This window comes from Rana temporaria, chromosome 4, assembly GCF_905171775.1.
Source record: "Rana temporaria chromosome 4, aRanTem1.1, whole genome shotgun sequence".
Lineage (NCBI taxonomy): Eukaryota > Metazoa > Chordata > Amphibia > Anura > Ranidae > Rana > Rana temporaria.
This window is the reverse complement of record NC_053492.1, coordinates 263,065,184-263,085,070: the sequence shown is the minus strand read 5'-3', so window position 1 is coordinate 263,085,070 and position 19,887 is coordinate 263,065,184. Positions and strand designations below refer to the sequence as shown.

Here is a 19,887-nt window from a genome sequence, read left to right as displayed (position 1 = left end):
GATCCGCGGATCAATCCCAGCGGATAGATCCGGTCGTGTGTACGAGGCCTAAGGGAAAGATAGGTAAAGGTCCTCTTCCCTGGTGCCATGGGTAAAAACAAGCATTTAACCCTTGCTGTGGCAGGAGGGGGGCTTGGCTTGCTGCAAGAGCAATTTTTTTTTCCTTTTCCTGGAGTTTTAATGCTATATTAATGAATACAGAACTGCATGCAAAAGTGTATTTTTATGTGCAGGCAGATCATCTTTAAAGTGATCCTTTCATGAGAAAAGTATGAGAGCTGACATTCATAACCTGCTTTTTTGAGAATGCTAGTTGCCTGGCTGTCATGCTGAGGCTTCAATGCTTTCCGAGTGATCTGGAACATGTGTAGAGATAAGGAATTCCGACACCTGCTTATTCCAGATCTGTGAATAAAATGCGTTGAACCTATACAGTAATCAACTAGCATTTCGAAAGAGGGTCCATTTAAAGTAGGACAGAGGGACAAGGTTCAGTTCACAACACTGCACAAATATTTTCATAACCAAGTCCTTTTGTCCATGTATTATAGGTACAGTACTTCTACAGCGCCAACGATTTGCATGGCGCTTTACATATATATTGTACATTCAGTCCCTGCCCTCGAGTAGCTTACAATGCAAGATCCCTAAATCACATTCATATATACACATACTAGGGCTATTTTTGACAGGAGCCAATAACCCTAACAGCATGTCTTTGGAGTATGGGAGGAATCTGGAGGAAACCCACCCAGGCACAGGGAGAACATGCAAACTCCAGGCAGGTAGTGTTGTGGTTGGCATTCAAACCGATAACCCTAGAGCTGCTAGGTGGAAGTGCTAACCACTCATCTGCCCTATTTGAGCCTAGTATGTAATATTCATGCTAGGAGAAAAAATAAAAAACATTCAAAACCACGCAGTCAGTCTTGCTTTTCACCATGTCTTTCACCACTGAAGTGTTTGTTTATAGATTTTAAAATGTATTATTGAATTGCAATAAATCTTGGTTAATAAGATTATACTTTTAACAGTACAAGTTTTATAGGCGGACACTGACCTGGTAAGCTTACGCTTCCATTGCTTCTTCAACCTGGTACCCAACTCTGTGACGACGTCTGCTTAGCACCTGTGAAATTTCCCACTGCTAGACTGACATTCTGAGCAGAGATGAGGGAATCAAAGTTAAAATCCAGCCCATCTGCATCCATTAATTCATTGCGAATGATGGTCTCCATGTCACATTCCAAGCTCCCACTGAAAATTTCCAGGTCCAAATCAGTTGGGAACTTTTCATGCACCGGAAGGTTCATGCCTGTGGAGTACAAGGGTCCTGAGAGTGTGTCTGAGAGGGCTTGCATAGAATGAGTGACCGAGGACTGCTGCTGGTGTTTGGACGAGTCTAAATTGTTGCTGTCATTTAACCCAATATTATTTATGCTGTTTGACAAGGCACGACTGCCACCAAGAAATGAGTTATGGGACTGGTGCTGGTGGTGGAGCAAGTTCTGATTAACCAGGCTTCCCCCTTGATTGGGCTGGGCTGCAAACGACATCATGGGGTCACTCCTCAGAATAATTCGACGAGAATTCTGAGCAGTGACTGCAGTACTGGCTTGGGACATGAGGGGGTCAGATTTAGTCATTAATATGTCACTATGGCTAAGTGAATCAGTGGTCAGCAGGTCCTGAATAGACTGGTTGCTATAAAGGTTCATGGAAGAAAATGTTGCTTGTTTGTTCTCTTGAATGGTTTGCATTGGAGACTGACGAAGAGCCGTCAATGGAAAATTGAAGCTACTAGTGTTGTTGAAGCTACTGGATGGAGAGCCAATGCTTGAGCCCTTAGTGCCATAAGTAAAGCTGGAACTTCTCTGCATGCCAACACTAGGAGATGACTGCTGTGATGGAGTGAGGGAAATGTCATCCAGCAAATCATCGATAAGATTCTCTGTTAGACCATCGTTTAAATTCATGGTTCCAGTCATATCCGTTATCCTTGGCAACTCCACCGTGGGTGGTTTTGTTATGGATGGAGACAGGCTGCCAGGGCTATACAACATAGGAGAAATAGGGGAATCGTCATCCTGAACGTCATCAAGCTCAGTCGTTGCTGGAATTGGAGACAAACGACCACTTATTGTGCTGGCGTTGGAGTTTGTACGGGAACGGAAATCTGTCCAAGTATCCAACTCATCACTGCTACGCGATGTTGGGCTTCCTGGCCATTTCAGCTGTGATGGGCTATCGTCTGCAGCATCCTGGGACACCTGCATTGATGCTTTTTTCTTTGCCGCTCTTCCCCGGCTCTTAGTGTATTTGTTGCTGTTGTCCATTGACACCGCACGCCTCCTAGGTGCCTTCCCACCTTTCCCTCCTTCTGGATTGATCATCCACCAAGAGCTTTTTCCTGTGCCCTCGTTTTGTACTCGAATAAATCTGCTGTGCAGAGACAAATTATGTCGTATTGAATTCTGAGGAAATAAAAAGAAAACGGGACACATTAATCATATAGCAATGAAGCCAGGGGATACATAAAAATGTACGTAAAGAAATATTTTTTTTTATGCTTTGGATAAATTCAGGACCTCTTCTTTAATTAAACCAGTAGTGGGCACTGGATATACTATGTAGGCCCCATTCTGTGCACGTTCCCATGAACCACATTCAAATGCAATGCAGTTGCAACCTGCAGGAGGTGTCAATATTTAGTTAAAAAGAGGTTTTGCCCCAGATAGTTGACTTTGAATCCCATCCCGAATACTTATTAGTAGAGAAAGGTTCCTCATATTGGGATTTTAAAATGGACCACAGGCAGTACAAATAGAAAAAAATTATGAATGAATATCCAATTTTGACAAATAAACACAAAAGAAAATATTAAATGGACAATGATGAAAACGAACACATAAAATTGGAGACAAGTGTAAAACAAGTTGAGAAAGAAGCCTAGGGACTGTCAACCGACAGAGCGCCCAACACGTTTAAAAAAACACATAGGACTAGATTCAGTAACACTTACGAGGAGCGTATCAGTAGAAACGCCGTCGTAAGTCCGAATCCGCGCCGTCGCAACTTTAAGCGTATGCTCAAACTGAGATACGCTTAAATGTTGCTAAGATACGACCGGCGTAAGTCTCCTACAACGTCGTATCTTAGGGTGCATATTTACGATGGCCGCTAGGTGGCGCTTCCGCTGATTTCCACGTAGAATATGCAAATGTGCTAAATGCGCCGATTTAGAAACGTACGTGCGCCTGGCGGATTTTTTTACGTCGTTTACGTAAGGCTTTTTCTGGCGTAAAGTTATGCCTGCTATATGAGGCATAGCCAATGTTAAGTATGGACGTCGGGACAGCGTTGAATTTTACGTTGTTTGCGTAAGTCGTTCGCGAATAAATTACGTTCACGTCAAAAGCATTGACTATTTGCGACGTGATTAGGAGCATGCGCACTGGCATACGTTCACAGGCGGCGCATGCGCCATTCGTTAGAGACGTCATTTACGCGGGGTCATGTTTTATTTACATAAAACACGCCCACCTCTTCACAATTTCAATTATGCGCGCTTACGCCGGCAGATTTACGCTACGCCGCCGTAACTTAGGGCGCAGATTCTTGGTGAATAAAGAACCTGCCTCACTAAGTTACGGCGGCGTAGCGTATCTGAGATACGCTACGCCCGCACAAAGTTACGGCGGGCTATCTGAATCTAGCCCTTAGCGTGGATCTTCTTCAGGGTCTGAAAGGGCTTGAAATTTCTAAAGCTGCGACTTAAATCCCAAGTGTATAGTTTCATCAACCAATGGACAATAGTTCAAAAACTAGAGAAGCTATTTAACTTTACACAAACGCCGGCTGCAGCCTCGTGGACCAAGATATCTCCCACACGCCAAGATGGGCATTTAGAACATAGGTATGACAGCTGCGGTCGTTACGTGTCTCAAGTTTATGTAGACCGATATGGCAAAAAGGGTCTATCCCTTCAAGGATAGATTGCATCAAAGTTAGACGAAGACTAGAATAGTCTTGGTCCATCCAGGGAATGGATGGACCACAAAGGAACGGATTTGTCCTAAAGTCCAAGTCCTCACACGCACTTAAACATGGGGCAGGAAGATGTAGCTCCTATCGTCCGTCAAATCAGAATTTTTTTTTTAGCACTGTTAATAAGCACCAATTTGTACTTTTAAGGCCTCATGTACACTGCTTCTGGTAAACGGACGTCAAATACTTATTTAATTAATGCAAATCAATTTATAAAAAAAAAAAATTGAAATGAGTTTCTGGATTTTTTTGTTATTCGGTCTCTGTTTAAATAAAACCTACCATTAAAATTATAGACTGATCATTTCTTTGTCAGTGGGCAAATGTACAAAATCAGCAAGGGATCAAATACTTTTTTCCCTCAGTGTAGGAGAAGGCTTGCTTGGCCCTGCCCATTGTGCCGTTTTTATTCCAATTTTGTCCTAGGTAACCTTGTAAAAAAGGGAGAAAGCTAGACTTCTATGGGAAAAGCAAATGGTAATGTGAACATCAGCTGCGTATTTCAAGATCTATATATATATATATATATATATATATATATATATATATATATATATATATATATATATATATATATATATATACACACACACACACACATATACATATATATACATATATACACACACACACACACACTCCTGCACTTCCGGGTAGCGGGTGTAAATGCGCCGTCGGCTCGCTCCTGCTGCGATTATACACAGCGGGAACCAATCAGCGGGTACCGGACTCTATGACCCCCAGCACTGGCCGATGATCCTGCAGACAGACAGTCTGCCTCTGTAAACAAGGCAGATCATTGTTCTGACAAGAGGGAAGGCATGAATCCTGCGTCTCTTCAAAGCAGGGACATGAACCCATGTCTTCCCCTAGTAAAAGCACCTCCCAAACTGTAGTAAAAACACAGGCTAGGCACAGTTAAGCCTTTGATTGACCCTGATGTTAAAAACATTTTTACCACTGATCACTGCATTAGTGTCACTGGTCCCCAAAAAGCATCAAGCATCAGTTAGTGTTTGAATGTCCGCCACAATATCCCCGCTATAATTTGCTGATGGCAAACATTACCAATAATAAAAAAATAATAATAAATATCAAAATGAATAAAAATATATCCTATAGTTTGTAGACTTTCTAACTTTTGCGTAAACCAATCAATATATGCTTACTTACCAACAAGTAAACATATGTTTATTATGTTTGGGATTTGTTTTCCGGCCTGCTACATTTTGCAGATTCCATGGTTCTTATATTTACTTATGTTTATTTTATGGAATTACAGTTATTGGAATTGTCAAACTAAAACCTAACTATTCTTGAATCACAAGGGCAAATAAGCTTTTAAAATATAAAAGGCCATTTAAATTCTTAATCTGTGGCAACATGCAGCGACTTCCAGTCAGGTTCATGGTTTCCAGTGGCTTTACAGGGAACATGAGCTAACCACAATTTCAATGCTAACCACGGTCTGGCGCACAGCAGTCCTTTCATCCTCCCCCCCAAAAAAAAAAAAAAATCTTTTCAAAAAGGCAATAATATTAATAAACTCAACTCTTAATGATCATTTTGTTTCCAACAGTCATATGATTTAGAATTGTCTTTGACAAGTACACATTTGTAAAAGCTTTCACCTTCAGAAAAGATGGTTTTCAGGATCAGAAGATAAAATAAAAAATCACTAAAACTGAGACGCACCAAAGAAAACATTGTGCGTCTATCTGCTTTCCAGGACCTCCTTTGGAAATATTGTAAACATATGAAGCTGGTAAGGAAAGCACATTTCAGGACCTTAACAGCTGTTTGCAGTCTGTGCCCGCTGGACAGCTTTTCAGAACATTCCATTCTGCAAACAGTCGCACATTCAATTCTGGCATATACTGAAGGCCATTTATAGTTTAGCCTGAGACTTCTATATATAATTTAAAAAAAGTCCTAGAATGCCTTTGCGGTGTGTAGAGAGTATCCTATCTGCAAACACATTTATACTCCAACAGCCCCTATTGTAGAATACATCAGTATTAAAGCCCTACTCAATCCAAAACTTTTTATGTTTGTTTTAGATACCGTGAAATGGTTAGAACCTCCGTCAATATTGTATTGCCATCTCTGAGACAGTTTAGGAAGTGAAGGAAAATCTCTACTTCCTGTTTTTGCGATAGGTGTCGGGCAGAACAGGAAATGAGGGAAAATCCCCCAGTTGGGATACAGAGCAAAGTAAAAACAATTTTATTTTACTGATCTAACCACAATAATTCTAATTGGTTGCTATGAAAAATATTCAGCCTGCTGCAGTGGTGTCTCTGGTAACATATTTAAATATAAATTTAATAGACTTCAAAAAAAGGCATGAAAAAGGGCATGGTGTTGAAATGGCACTTCACAAAAAAAAAAAAAATACGGGAGGTATTAGTGTAGTCCAATCGTCCACCTTTTTTCATCACAACTAGAAATCAAATTGGTTCCTAAAGTTACAAAATTTCTCACACGACACAATAAAAATTCGCAAGCGACGTAAATGTGTTGCAGTGCATTTGTACTGATTAAAAGGAAAAATCGTAGGAGAATTTCTTTTTGTGACTGTCCCATCGGATAATATCCTATGAACTGTTGTGATCGGCTATCGGAAGCAGTGTACTAATGATCAAATTATCATACGATTGCTTCGAAAAGCGGCATTTTTCATACGATTTTCAGATCGCCTGTACGGACCCATAAGACCCTGGGCCAGATTCTCTAAGATTCTGCGTTGGCGTAGTGTAAGCCATTTACACCACGCCACCGCAACTTACTGGAGCAAGTGCCGTATTCTCCAAGCACTTGCTCCGTAATTTGCGGCGGCGTAGTGTAAATGGCCCGGCGTATGGCCGCGCAATTCAAAAGGGGCGGCTTGTCTTCAAATTAAGCGCGCCCCCGTGCCGATCGAACTGCGCATGCGCCGGGCGGAAAAAAAGAGCCCAGTGCGCATGCTCCAGCTCACGACGGAAAACGTCAATGACGCCGACGTGAGCGTCATTGACGTAAAGTCGTATTCGCGGACGACTTAGTAAAACGACGTAACCGACGGAAAAAGACGACGCTGACCCGACGCCATACTTAACATGGCATACGGCGGACTGGCGTAAGGTTACCCCTCATATAGCAGGGGTAACCTTACGCTTACGGAAACGACGACTACGTGACTCAAATTCGTTCGAGAATCGGCTTATCATGCTCATTTGCATAGTCAAATGAGAACTGAACGTAAACGCCACCTAGCGGCCAGCGGCGAATTACATCTAAGATCCGACGGTGTAAGTGACTTACACCTGTCGGATCTTGGCCGTATCTATGCGAAAATGATTCTAGGAATCACTCGCATAGATACCCGGGGCCAAAATAAGAGATACGACGGTGTTTCCTGAGATACACCGTCTTAACTCTTTTGAGAATCTGGCCCCCTGTTCTTGCATACTGCAGTGACCCGTGTTCTACTGCACTGGAAGAACACATAGTAAACAATTGCTTTTCTGTGTGTCCTGTTCACACAACACTGTGATGTCATTTGCACTGCCGTGCCTTAAAAATGCCACCTGTAATCATTTTAATGCAACACAATGCACATCAACACATTCATTCTTCCACCTCCTCTTCCTGCCCTCACTGCCATATGTCTGGGTCATTCCTTCCTCACATGGAGTGGTCTTGGCCATCTGGCCAATCCTTTTGGATGAATGTTATGTCGCATATCAATAATAGTGTGCGAGTCGGCCCATAAATTGGATCCAAAAACGATATTACGGCTGAATTTTTTTTGAAGAGCATACTTTGGGGGGACATATATGTGCATGTAGGGAGATACTCCTTCGCTGGAAGTCCACTAATTCACCTACTTTAGCCTCATGGCTACCGCTGTTTTACTGCTGTATAAGCTCACCTATAAACAGAAACTGCCCCCAAAAAATGATATTATATATATATATATATATATATATATATATATATATATATATATATAAAATTACACACATACTGTAATCAGTTAAATCTTTATTTATTAACCACTTAAGGACCGAACCAATATGCTGCTAAATGACCCAAGGGGTTTTTACAATTCGGCACTGCGTCGCTTTAACAATTGCGCGGTCGTGCGACGTGGCTCCCAAACAAAATTGGCGTCCTTTTTTCCCCACAAATAGAGCTTTCTTTTGGTGGTATTTGATCACCTCTGCGGTTTTTATTTATATTATATTAAATATATATTAATTCAATATTTTTTACTTTTTGCTATAATAAATATCCCCCAAAAACATATATATATAAAAAAAAAAATTTTCTTCAGTTTAGGCCGATACGTATTCTTCTACCTATTTTTGGTAAAAAAAATAAATCGCAATAAGCATTTATCGATTGGTTTGCGCAAAATTTATAGCGTTTACAAAATAGGGGATAGTTTATTGCATTTTTATAAATTTTATTTTTTTTACTACTAATGGCGGCGATCAGCATTTTTTTTTTCGTGACTGCGACATTATGGCGGACACTTCGGACAATTTTGACACATTTTTGGGACTATTGTCATTTTCACAGCAAAAAATGCATTTAAATTGCATTGTTTATTGTGAAAATGACAGTTGCAGTTTGGGAGTTAACCACAGGGGGCGCTGTAGGAGTTAGGGTTCACCTAGTGTGTGTTTACAACTGTAGGGGGGTGTGGCTGTAGGACTGACGTCATCGATCGAGTCTCCCTATAAAAGGGATCACTCGATCGATGCAGCGCCATAGTGAAGCACGGGGGAAGCCGTGTTTACATACGGCTCTCCCCGTTCTTCAGCTCCAGGGAGCGATCGCGACTGAGCGTCTATAAACGAATAGCCGCGCCCTTGTCCCGGATCGCTCCCCGCGGGAATCCGACCGCCGCATGTCGCGCGGGAGGGGTCCCGATCGGACCCCCGACCCGCGGAAAGGCAGGGACGTACAGGTACGCCAATGTGCCTGTACGTGCCATTCTGCCGACGTATATCTACATGCGGCGGTCTGGAAGCGGTTAAAATAAAATGCGCATCAACGCAATATTGTTTCCCTTAAAAATACCTATATAAAAAAACTTAATGCATAAAAAAATGCAGGTCAATAGGCATTAAAACATGTCAATGCTTCTCCCTGAGAGATAATATGCACCCCGCTACTATGATTACCTTCACCCGATTCTCTAACCATTGGTCCCTCTGGACATTTTTCTCTCCTCTCAGTGCCCTATCCCCTCTACTAGGTTTATTCTTGTTAATTATCTGATATACCAACGGTAATAGAAGATGCTTTGAATGGTTGGGATTTTTGACCTTCGCACCAGATAAAGCCAAGCCAAGAGAAGGAACTTGGCCCTGGTTTAGCCCAATTTATTCCCCCAGCTATTCTACAACACATCAACGTTATATTTCTTTATAGGTTCAATTCTATTCTCGTCATAGATAACATATCCAATCTGACCCTCAATTCACCTCTATAGAGCAGCAGATGTAAACAGACTTTTGTCCGCTTACGCCCGCCTACCTCCAATCCTATCCGCTAAAAAAAAAAACTGAAGGGAATTTGTCCCCTTCCATCTGGAGGGCCTATAGAATAGCCGTGAATTGTCATCCGCCTGCTCCACTCATTGTGGCCCACGACCGGTTACCAAGTTGCTTAAGTGGCCCTCGCTCTTCAAAAGGTTGGGCACCCTTGTAATAAGGGGTAAAAATGAGCAAATGCACACGCATTGCAGATTATTATTATAATTTCTTTCTATTGTACTCCGACATACAAAAACATAGAATATCCAGGCTCAAACTTACCGACCAATCAGCAACCAACCAAATTCCCCTGTCTAACTGGTGCGTTAAAAACAGAGGCTTAGTTGCACACATCTGCAAATGCATGTGTAAGCTGCAGGCCCCGTCAAGGCGCTCTGTGTAAACTGCAGTCCTAACTGCAACATTGCATTTTATGTCTCCTCAGTGGGAGCACATGACTGCTGATGGATAGATAAGGGGCAGGTGACTGGAGGAGCCCAGCCCTCAATAAAGGGGCAGGAACACACTGCACACTAAGCACATGGAAGCAAAGGTGCTAGTGCGTTGCCTGACCACAATGACAAAAATTTATGTCTCCCACTGAGGAGACATAAAATGCAATGTTGCAGTTAGGACTGCAGTTTACACAGAGCGCCTTGACGGGGCCTGCAGCTTACACATGCATTTGCAGATGTGTGCAACTAAGCCTCTGTTTTTAACGCACCAGTTAGACAGGGGAATTTGGTTGGTTGCTGATTGGTCGGTAAGTTTGAGCCTGGATATTCTATGTTTTTGTATGTTTATACGCCCATTCCAGCGCTCCTTATTATACCATTCATAGGTAGGGGCAGTGACTATTGTTTGTTGAATTTTTGTCATTGTGGTCAGGCAACGCACTAGCACCTTTGCTTCCATGTGCTTAGTGTGCAGTGTGTTCCTGCCCCTTTATTGAGGGCTGGGCTCCTCCAGTCACCTGCCCCTTATCTATCCATCAGCAGTCATGTGCTCCCACTGAGGAGACATAAAATGCAATGTTGCAGTTAGGACTGCAGTTTACACAGAGCGCCTTGACGGGGCCTGCAGCTTACACATGCATTTGCAGATGTGTGCAACTAAGCCTCTGTTTTTAACGCACCAGTTAGACAGGGGAATTTGGTTGGTTGCTGATTGGTCGGTAAGTTTGAGCCTGGATATTCTATGTTTTTGTATGTTTATACGCCCATTCCAGCGCTCCTTATTATACCATTCATAGGTAGGGGCAGTGACTATTGTTTGTTGAATTTTTGTCATTGTGGTCAGGCAACGCACTAGCACCTTTGCTTCCATGTGCTTAGTGTGCAGTGTGTTCCTGCCCCTTTATTGAGGGCTGGGCTCCTCCAGTCACCTGCCCCTTATCTATCCATCAGCAGTCATGTGCTCCCACTGAGGAGACATAAAATGCAATGTTGCAGTTAGGACTGCAGTTTACACAGAGCGCCTTGACGGGGCCTGCAGCTTACACATGCATTTGCAGATGTGTGCAACTAAGCCTCTGTTTTTAACGCACCAGTTAGACAGGGGAATTTGGTTGGTTGCTGATTGGTCGGTAAGTTTGAGCCTGGATATTCTATGTTTTTGTATGTTTATACGCCCATTCCAGCGCTCCTTATTATACCATTCATAGGTAGGGGCAGTGACTATTGTTTGTTGAATTTTTGTCATTGTGGTCAGGCAACGCACTAGCACCTTTGCTTCCATGTGCTTAGTGTGCAGTGTGTTCCTGCCCCTTTATTGAGGGCTGGGCTCCTCCAGTCACCTGCCCCTTATCTATCCATCAGCAGTCATGTGCTCCCACTGAGGAGACATAAAATGCAATGTTGCAGTTAGGACTGCAGTTTACACAGAGCGCCTTGACGGGGCCTGCAGCTTACACATGCATTTGCAGATGTGTGCAACTAAGCCTCTGTTTTTAACGCACCAGTTAGACAGGGGAATTTGGTTGGTTGCTGATTGGTCGGTAAGTTTGAGCCTGGATATTCTATGTTTTTGTATGTTTATACGCCCATTCCAGCGCTCCTTATTATACCATTCATAGGTAGGGGCAGTGACTATTGTTTGTTGAATTTTTGTCATTGTGGTCAGGCAACGCACTAGCACCTTTGCTTCCATGTGCTTAGTGTGCAGTGTGTTCCTGCCCCTTTATTGAGGGCTGGGCTCCTCCAGTCACCTGCCCCTTATCTATCCATCAGCAGTCATGTGCTCCCACTGAGGAGACATAAAATGCAATGTTGCAGTTAGGACTGCAGTTTACACAGAGCGCCTTGACGGGGCCTGCAGCTTACACATGCATTTGCAGATGTGTGCAACTAAGCCTCTGTTTTTAACGCACCAGTTAGACAGGGGAATTTGGTTGGTTGCTGATTGGTCGGTAAGTTTGAGCCTGGATATTCTATGTTTTTGTATGTTTATACGCCCATTCCAGCGCTCCTTATTATACCATTCATAGGTAGGGGCAGTGACTATTGTTTGTTGAATTTTTGTCATTGTGGTCAGGCAACGCACTAGCACCTTTGCTTCCATGTGCTTAGTGTGCAGTGTGTTCCTGCCCCTTTATTGAGGGCTGGGCTCCTCCAGTCACCTGCCCCTTATCTATCCATCAGCAGTCATGTGCTCCCACTGAGGAGACATAAAATGCAATGTTGCAGTTAGGACTGCAGTTTACACAGAGCGCCTTGACGGGGCCTGCAGCTTACACATGCATTTGCAGATGTGTGCAACTAAGCCTCTGTTTTTAACGCACCAGTTAGACAGGGGAATTTGGTTGGTTGCTGATTGGTCGGTAAGTTTGAGCCTGGATATTCTATGTTTTTGTATGTTTATACGCCCATTCCAGCGCTCCTTATTATACCATTCATAGGTAGGGGCAGTGACTATTGTTTGTTGAATTTTTGTACTCCGACATAGGTTTTATTTGTCTGATGCAGACAGATTTTTGGGTCTTCAAACAGCATGAAAGACTAGATCTTGAAAATCCAGTTTGATGGGATTTTGGTTGTCGGCTATAAAACTATAATGTTATCTCTATAAAGATGTGTCAGCTTAGCCATTTCAGATGTCATTACAGTGTTTCCAGTTGCAACCACCCAGCACACCTTTGACTAATCAATAATACATGAAGCTAATTAACTAAATTAAGTGAGCAGGTGGTGAAATGTAACAAATGCATGGATTGGTCATCATGCCGGGAGGCTTGAGATCTTTTTCTCTCTCACTTTGAAGAAATTATTAATTTTTATTGCATATGGTTTATGTGTATACATCCTAATATTACATTTTTTTCTAAGAATGTGGGTCAACTGTAATGTAAGCATAAAGGCGAGGTTCACACTAGCCTGCATTGAAGTTTGCAGTGTTTTTTACCATGCAGGATAGTGTAGTGTTGGCACTGGCAGGGAGCAGCATGATGCAGTCTAGTACTTACCGCATTGCATGTTTTTTGTCAACATAGTGACCCTTCATGTCATTGTACAGCCACACAGTGTGTTGTGCTGCTGTGCGTTGACATGTGGTGCAGAAAAATGCAGCAATGCACATCACACCAGTGCTACGAACGAGGCACATAGAAGACAATTGTCCGGTAAGGCTGCATTCACACCTCCGCGACAAGATACGCCGCGTACGCGGCGTATTTTGCAGCGAGTGTGTAACTTTTTTTTTTTTTCCAACAAAGCCTTCCCATTGCTTTGTATGGCCGAACGCCAATGCCGCCTGAAAAAAAGGGTCCGGGACTTTTTTCAGGCGGCAGGCGTACGGCATCTATGAGATGTGAACCATCACATAGACAGCAATGGGAATTCACCCCTCCAGCGGCACGAGCATCCGGCGTTTTGTCGCGGAGGTGTGAATGGGCTCTTAGTGCCCTAGCGGGGATTTTTTTTACACAAATGTTAATTACTGTATATACTTGAGTATAAGCAGACCCGAATATAAGCCGAGGCACCTAATTTTACCAAAAAAATGGGAAAATGTATGGACTCGAGTATAAGCCTAGGGTGTCCATCTGCATGCCTCACTGTGTCCATGCCTCACGTTTAACATAGGAGTCTATGGAAGGGGTGCTTCCCAGCCGTAGGTCCCCCAGGCAACAAACTTTTCACACTTGTAGAGGACTACATGTGTGCGAAGTTCTGGGTCCAGGGGACCTACAACCGTCCAGTACCGGGTCCCCAAAGTTACCGGAGAAATTAAAGTTTAACATGGGAGTCTATGGAAGGGATGCCAGGGTTTGAAAAATCAGTGCTCCCTGGCCGTAGGTCCCCCAGACAACAAACTTTGCACACTTATAAGTGGGACTACATGTGTGCCAAGGTTGGGGTCCAGGGGACCTACGGCCAGCCGGTACCGGGTCCTTAAAGTCCGGGAGGTCAGGCACAAAAAGGTGACTCGAGTATAAGCCAAGGGGGGCATTTTCAGCACAAAAAAAAAAATGTGCTGAAAAACTCGGCTTAAACTCGAGTATATACGGTAGGTAGAAGATAATGTTTTTTTGGCAAGGACTTCTGATCACGTATGTTGCAATAACATTGGTCAGAATTACTTCTGCCACGCTGTTCACATTTTGTTTCACATCTTCCAAGAACATTTTGTGTATAAATAAAAAATATATTGTAAATATATGTGAAATTTAGTTACACATTTTATCTCATCAATTACTGCATATGTACAATTCTTAAAAGGTGAAGCTCCAGTTACAGAATCCTCCCCAATAAGCTCTGCACATAAAATAAAACATTGCCTGTACAAAAACAGCTCTGCCACCAGATTCCCAAGTGTTCTCTCTTGTCTGGGTTGGGAAGCCAAACAAGCTGTAAAAAGTGAAGGTGTCTGGTATCTTTTATTGATTTTACATTTTTATTATTTCTAAGAACACCAAGATAGGCCGAGTACCCACACCTTTATTTGCGAAAATGCACTATCCTATAAAACATGGTGTATATTTATGGTAACCCTTAACTGCTGAAAGAGCAGCATTACATATCACTTGGGAGAGACAAAAATATGATTCTATCTTTACTTTCAATAATAGAAGACAGGATTTAAAGAGTCAGCTCACTAAATACAGACATTCCTGAGGATAAAGGAGGCACCACTGGCTTTTTACCCCTCTTCTGCCTTTTGGCAGAAAAATCTACCCAAAGGCGTTCTTGGATCTGGAGTTGGGCTTTAATATTTGATCATAAATTGTTCCTTTCCAATACAATGGTCGATGGCCCTCTCTTGCCCAGTGTGCACCCATACAAAAAAGGAACAACTTCTGGTTACATTACAATTCAACACAAGAGGAGTCCGAAGGCTTACTATCTAAAAAGCAAATGCTTTAATAGCTTCTCATTAACAGATGCAAGTTCCAAGAGGACATAACCAGTCCAATCTAAAGAATAATTGATGCGTTTTTGAGCACCGTAATCCTAGAATAAGGTTCTAAATAACCATAGCTAATCTGGGATCTAAAAATAAAAAAACACACAATATGCACTTTCTGCATGGTTATGGGTTTGAATGCCGATAACCCAATCAAGGAGGGGAGACATCGGCCCAGATTCACGTAGATAGGCGTAAATATAAGCGGGCGTAGCGTATCGCAGTTACGCTACGCCGCCGCAACTTAGAGAGGCAAGTTCTGTATTCACAAAGCACTTGCGTCTAAAGTTATGGCGGCGCAGCGTAAATGGGCCGGCGTAAGCGCGCCTAAATCAAATGAGGAACAGGGGGGCGTGTTTTATGTAAACTAAGCATGACCCCACGTAAATGACGCTTTTTTCGAACGGCGCATGCTCAGTATCACGTTGAATTTTCAAATTAAATTATGCCCGCTCAATGCCTAGACGACGTGAACGTAACTTACGCAAAGCCCTATTCGCGAACGTTTTACGCAAACGACGGAAAATTTGACGCTGTCCCGATGTCCATACTTAACATTGCGTATGCCTCACTATAGCAGGGGTAACTTTACGCCGGTCAGACGCTTTACGCAAACGACGCATATAGATACGCCGGGCGCATGTACGTTCGTGAATCGGCGTATCTACCTAATTTGCATATTCTACACATAAATCTACGGAAGCGCCACCTAGCGGCCAGCATAAATATGCAACTAAGGTACGACGGCGTAAGAGACTTACGTCAGTTGTATCTAAGCAAAAATCCGGCGTATCTTGCTTTCTGGATACAGAAAAAAGATACACCAGCGCATCCCAGAAGTTATGCGGCGTATCAATAGATACGTCGACGTAACTTCTTTGTGGATCTGGCCCATCAAGTCTAATCAACATCTAATACTACTGGCAATTTATTCCCCAAAAAAATTGCCTAATTCGTCCATACCTCCAGATTTCAAATGCATTGCTCACTTTGACCCCTTTCACACTCAGCCGAGTGAGCGGTAAAGCACCGCTAGTTTTAGTGACGCTTTTTGTTCGCTAGCAGGGCGCTTTTAACCCCTCGCTAGCAGTGGAATAAAGGGTTTAAAGCACCCGCTGCCCATTCATTTCAATGGGCAGGGTGTTTTTGCAACAGTGTATGCACCGCTTGAAAACTGCCCCGAAGATGCTGCTTGCAGGACTTTTTCTTACGTCCCGCAATCGCACCACCCCAGTGTGAAAACACTCTGGCTTTCACACTGGGAGGCATTTTTCAGGCACTATTTTTAGCGCTAAAACGCATTAAAAATACCTTCCGTGTTAAAGTGGTCTTTAGGTTCAAAAAGGCAAAGCTTCTAATGCAAGTACCTTACTCTGCTGAATATAGATTGCAAAGGGTTGATTTCAGGGTAGAGCTCAGACGAGAGGAGGAAGCAGCACAAGAGCCAATTGGGTCTACTGCAGTGAGCATGCCGATAGGTGGAGAAAACAAAAGACATAGTAGTCACCTGTTCCACTGCTCATGCCACCAATCTCTTCTCTAGAAGAGCCTAAAGCTGAACTCCAGCTTATGTTGTACTTTACAAGCTGGCCCAAATGAACTACATCCCTCACTTACATGTGAGGCTGCTGGATGTGCGGCATAAACTGAGGCTACATACAGCATGCCACACTGTCCCGGGCTGAGGCTTTCTGTCTTTTACCCAGAACACAGATTCTGAATGGACCTCATAGAAAATGATGTATTCTATCTAGCAATGAATACAAAGCTTCCTCCAATTGTCTGAGTCAGAGGTGAGCTGATGATACAACCTCTGACTCAGCCAATCAGAGGAAGCTTTGTATTCATGACTAGGATACATAGCCTTCTATGAATGGCTGAACACAGATCAGATAGACTCTCCTGTGTTCTGGGTATAAAGACAGGAAGTCTCAGCTCGCACCGGAGCACAGTGAGGTATGCTGTATGTAGCCTCAGCTATATACACAGTGTATACAGCACATTCAGCGGCCTCACATGTTAGAGAGGGACATAGTTCTTTTGGGCCAAGCTATCCCAAACACACCATGTAAAACAAAAAGCTGGTGTTCAGATTTAGGTTTGCTGGAGACCATTCCATTAGTTTTGACTGCATGAAGGGCAACTTGGGAAAATGGCAGACTTTTGTAAGCTGGTGAAAAGCATTTTCACAGCCTCCCCACCTTCGGTGATCACCAATTGGATCTGTTGCAACACTACAACTTTCAAGGTTCGTAAAAGGTGAGACTGTAGCATGTTGCTTGTCAGATCTAAATGCATCTAGAATCCAAAGAATTGGCAAGGTGTCTGAAGAACATCATAAAATAATTCAAACACCCCTTCAGTACATGGGATCCCTTGACTGGTTATGGTAATTATCTATTTCAGCTCCAGGTTTGACCTCCCCTTCATGACCAGATTTTTATCGCCATTGCGCGGTCATGCAACAATGTATGCAAATAAAAAAAAATTATAATTTTCCCCCTCACACACAAATAGAGCTTTCCTTTAGTTGTATTTGATCACCCCATTTTTTTTTTTTAATTAAACAAAAAATATATATTTTTTATAATAATAAAAAAAAAAAAATAGATTTTTTACTTTCTGCTATAAAACATATCTAATAAAAATAAACATAAAATATATAAAAATCTATTTCATAAAATTTAGGCCAAAATAGGCTACAGGTCTTTGGTTAAAAAATAAATAAAAATAAAAATATCCCAACAAGTGTATATTGATTGTTTTGCGTGAAAGTTAAAGCATCTACAAACAATGGTATATCTACTGTGATTTTTATTTGTTTATTTTTATGCTAGTAATGGCGGTGATCAGTGACTTCTAGTGGGACCGTGATAGTACGGTGGGTAATCTGACACAGACACTGGGTGGGAACTGACTACCTATCACTAATACAATAGTCTGTGCTAATACTATACACGGTCACTGTACCAAGGACACTGGCTGGGAAGGAGTTTTCATCTAGGGGCAATCAAAGAGTTAACTGTATGCCTAAATGGTGTAATGTGAGAAATGTGTCACATCCCTGCTCCATGTACAGAGCCCTGTGTTGTTAGTAAACACAGGGCTCTGTACTGTCATTTGCTATGCTGATCAGCAGGTTCCCTCCACAAATCACTGGATAGGACCCGCTAACCATACTGTGGCAGGACAGCTGCTGTCATTCATTACAGTCGAAGGTGGTAGGCAGTCTGCTAGTGGTTGGGTAAATGCCCTCTTCAGGGAGCAGAGAGGATGGCTGCTTTTGCAGTCCCGCAGCTCTTCCTTACCATCAAAAATATGATGGAATGCCAAGAATCAATCATGAGTTGAGTTAAGCGGTATCTTAATATAGCGTGGTCTTACCCTGAAGGGTCCTGACGCACATGAGAGACAATGACAATACGATTGCACAAAGTGGCCCTGAACCTCCTCTTCTTGAGTCCCCCTCATCGTTTGCCATTACAAGAGAGCCGACCATCGGCTCTTAAAAAAAAAAAAATGGTACCGGGTTGACGCGGGGTGATATGAGCGGCTGCAGGCATCACCCCGGTACAACCCCTTGAAGGCCAGACCGCATATTTGCGTTCATTAAGCTGTCTCAGCCATCGTGTAAGAGAGGCACAATTTGAAAAGATGCCTTCACTTCCAGATACAACAACATATACAGCATGTGTCATTAACATACTCATTTCACAGCAGTTCTCAATGCCAAAAGCACAACCCTGACTGGGTTAATGTTCAACCTCTGCCTGACTTCCATACCACATCTTTCTGTGAAAGCTTATGAACTTGTCAGGGATTCACATGCCAAGAAAAGGCAGGAGTACTTTAGCAGGAAACCCTTATTATTACAAAATCAGCAAAAACTTGGAAAGCTGTCTTTTCTGACAAGACAGGGAAAAAATGTTTCCAGTTCTGAAACATATATTAATAAAAAGAAGGTTGATCCTTAGAAATTGGAATTTTTGCCTGGAAAAAAAACATAAAAAAAAAAAAAAAAAAAAAAAAAAAGAACATGCGTAGGTCGTTAACCTTGAGACTGGTGTGCGTGACACTTCATTTCTTTCCTGCATTATATAAGTTGACATGCAAAGCAAAAAGGAGGAGATTTTTAGGATATTAGAAGTCACTGCCGCTATGGTAACCACATTCTTTGGTCAAAACCAAAATATAAAAAAAAAACACAAAAGTGCTCTTTACTCGGCTTAATACAAAGATTTTATCTCTCAAGTGTTTGAAATAAGGAATGAAAAAAAAAAAAAAACGTTTTGATATACATAAAACTAAAAAGTACTTTCTGCAAAAACCAGTTAAAGTGGAAGTCCATGCTAAAACTAAAATCCCTGCATCTATAGATACCCACGATCTAACACTAACCCAGTAAAGAAAAGAAAAAAAATAATAGTATACCATATACATACCCTTTCTGAGGACACAGCTGACAACGGCTGTGAAATGAATGGGAAGTGACGTCACCCATAGAGTTACTATGGGGCTTCCGTTGTCTGATGTGTCCTCTGAATCCACCTCCACAGCAAAGCCGCAGCTGACAGCTCGGCATGGGATTGGGTAAGCTTAAAGGGTTTGTAAAGGAATTTTTTTTTTATCTTAATAGCTTCCTTTACCTTAATGCAGTGCTGTTTTCATGTCCTCATTGTTCGTTTTTGCTCTCAAGTTGCTGTAATTTTTCTCTGATCTCCACACTTCCTGGTTGTCTGTTTCCTGATAACCACAGTGCTGGGAGCTTTCTCTCTGTGGTCACTAATCAAGGAGGTGTGATTACTGTGTGTCTAAAACCCCTCAGCACCAATCAGTTTCGTTTTACAAACCATCACTGCCCTGTATTGGCTCTGTGGCTCTGTACAGCACAGGCATGAAACAACATGCAAAA

The 19,887-nt window shown here is 42.5% G+C and overlaps 1 protein-coding gene across 1 annotated transcript in view; it reads right to left on the bottom strand.

The window, feature by feature from the left end:
• Positions 1 to 19,887, bottom strand: part of FOXO3 (forkhead box O3) — a 113,119-nt gene that overhangs the window by 13,349 nt on the left and 79,883 nt on the right. Inside the window, exon 2 of the mRNA XM_040350206.1 lies at positions 1,061 to 2,474. Coding sequence (XP_040206140.1) covers positions 1,089 to 2,474 — 1,386 coding nt within the window. The 3' untranslated portion in view covers positions 1,061 to 1,088. The remainder of the gene's footprint in view (positions 1 to 1,060; positions 2,475 to 19,887) is intronic.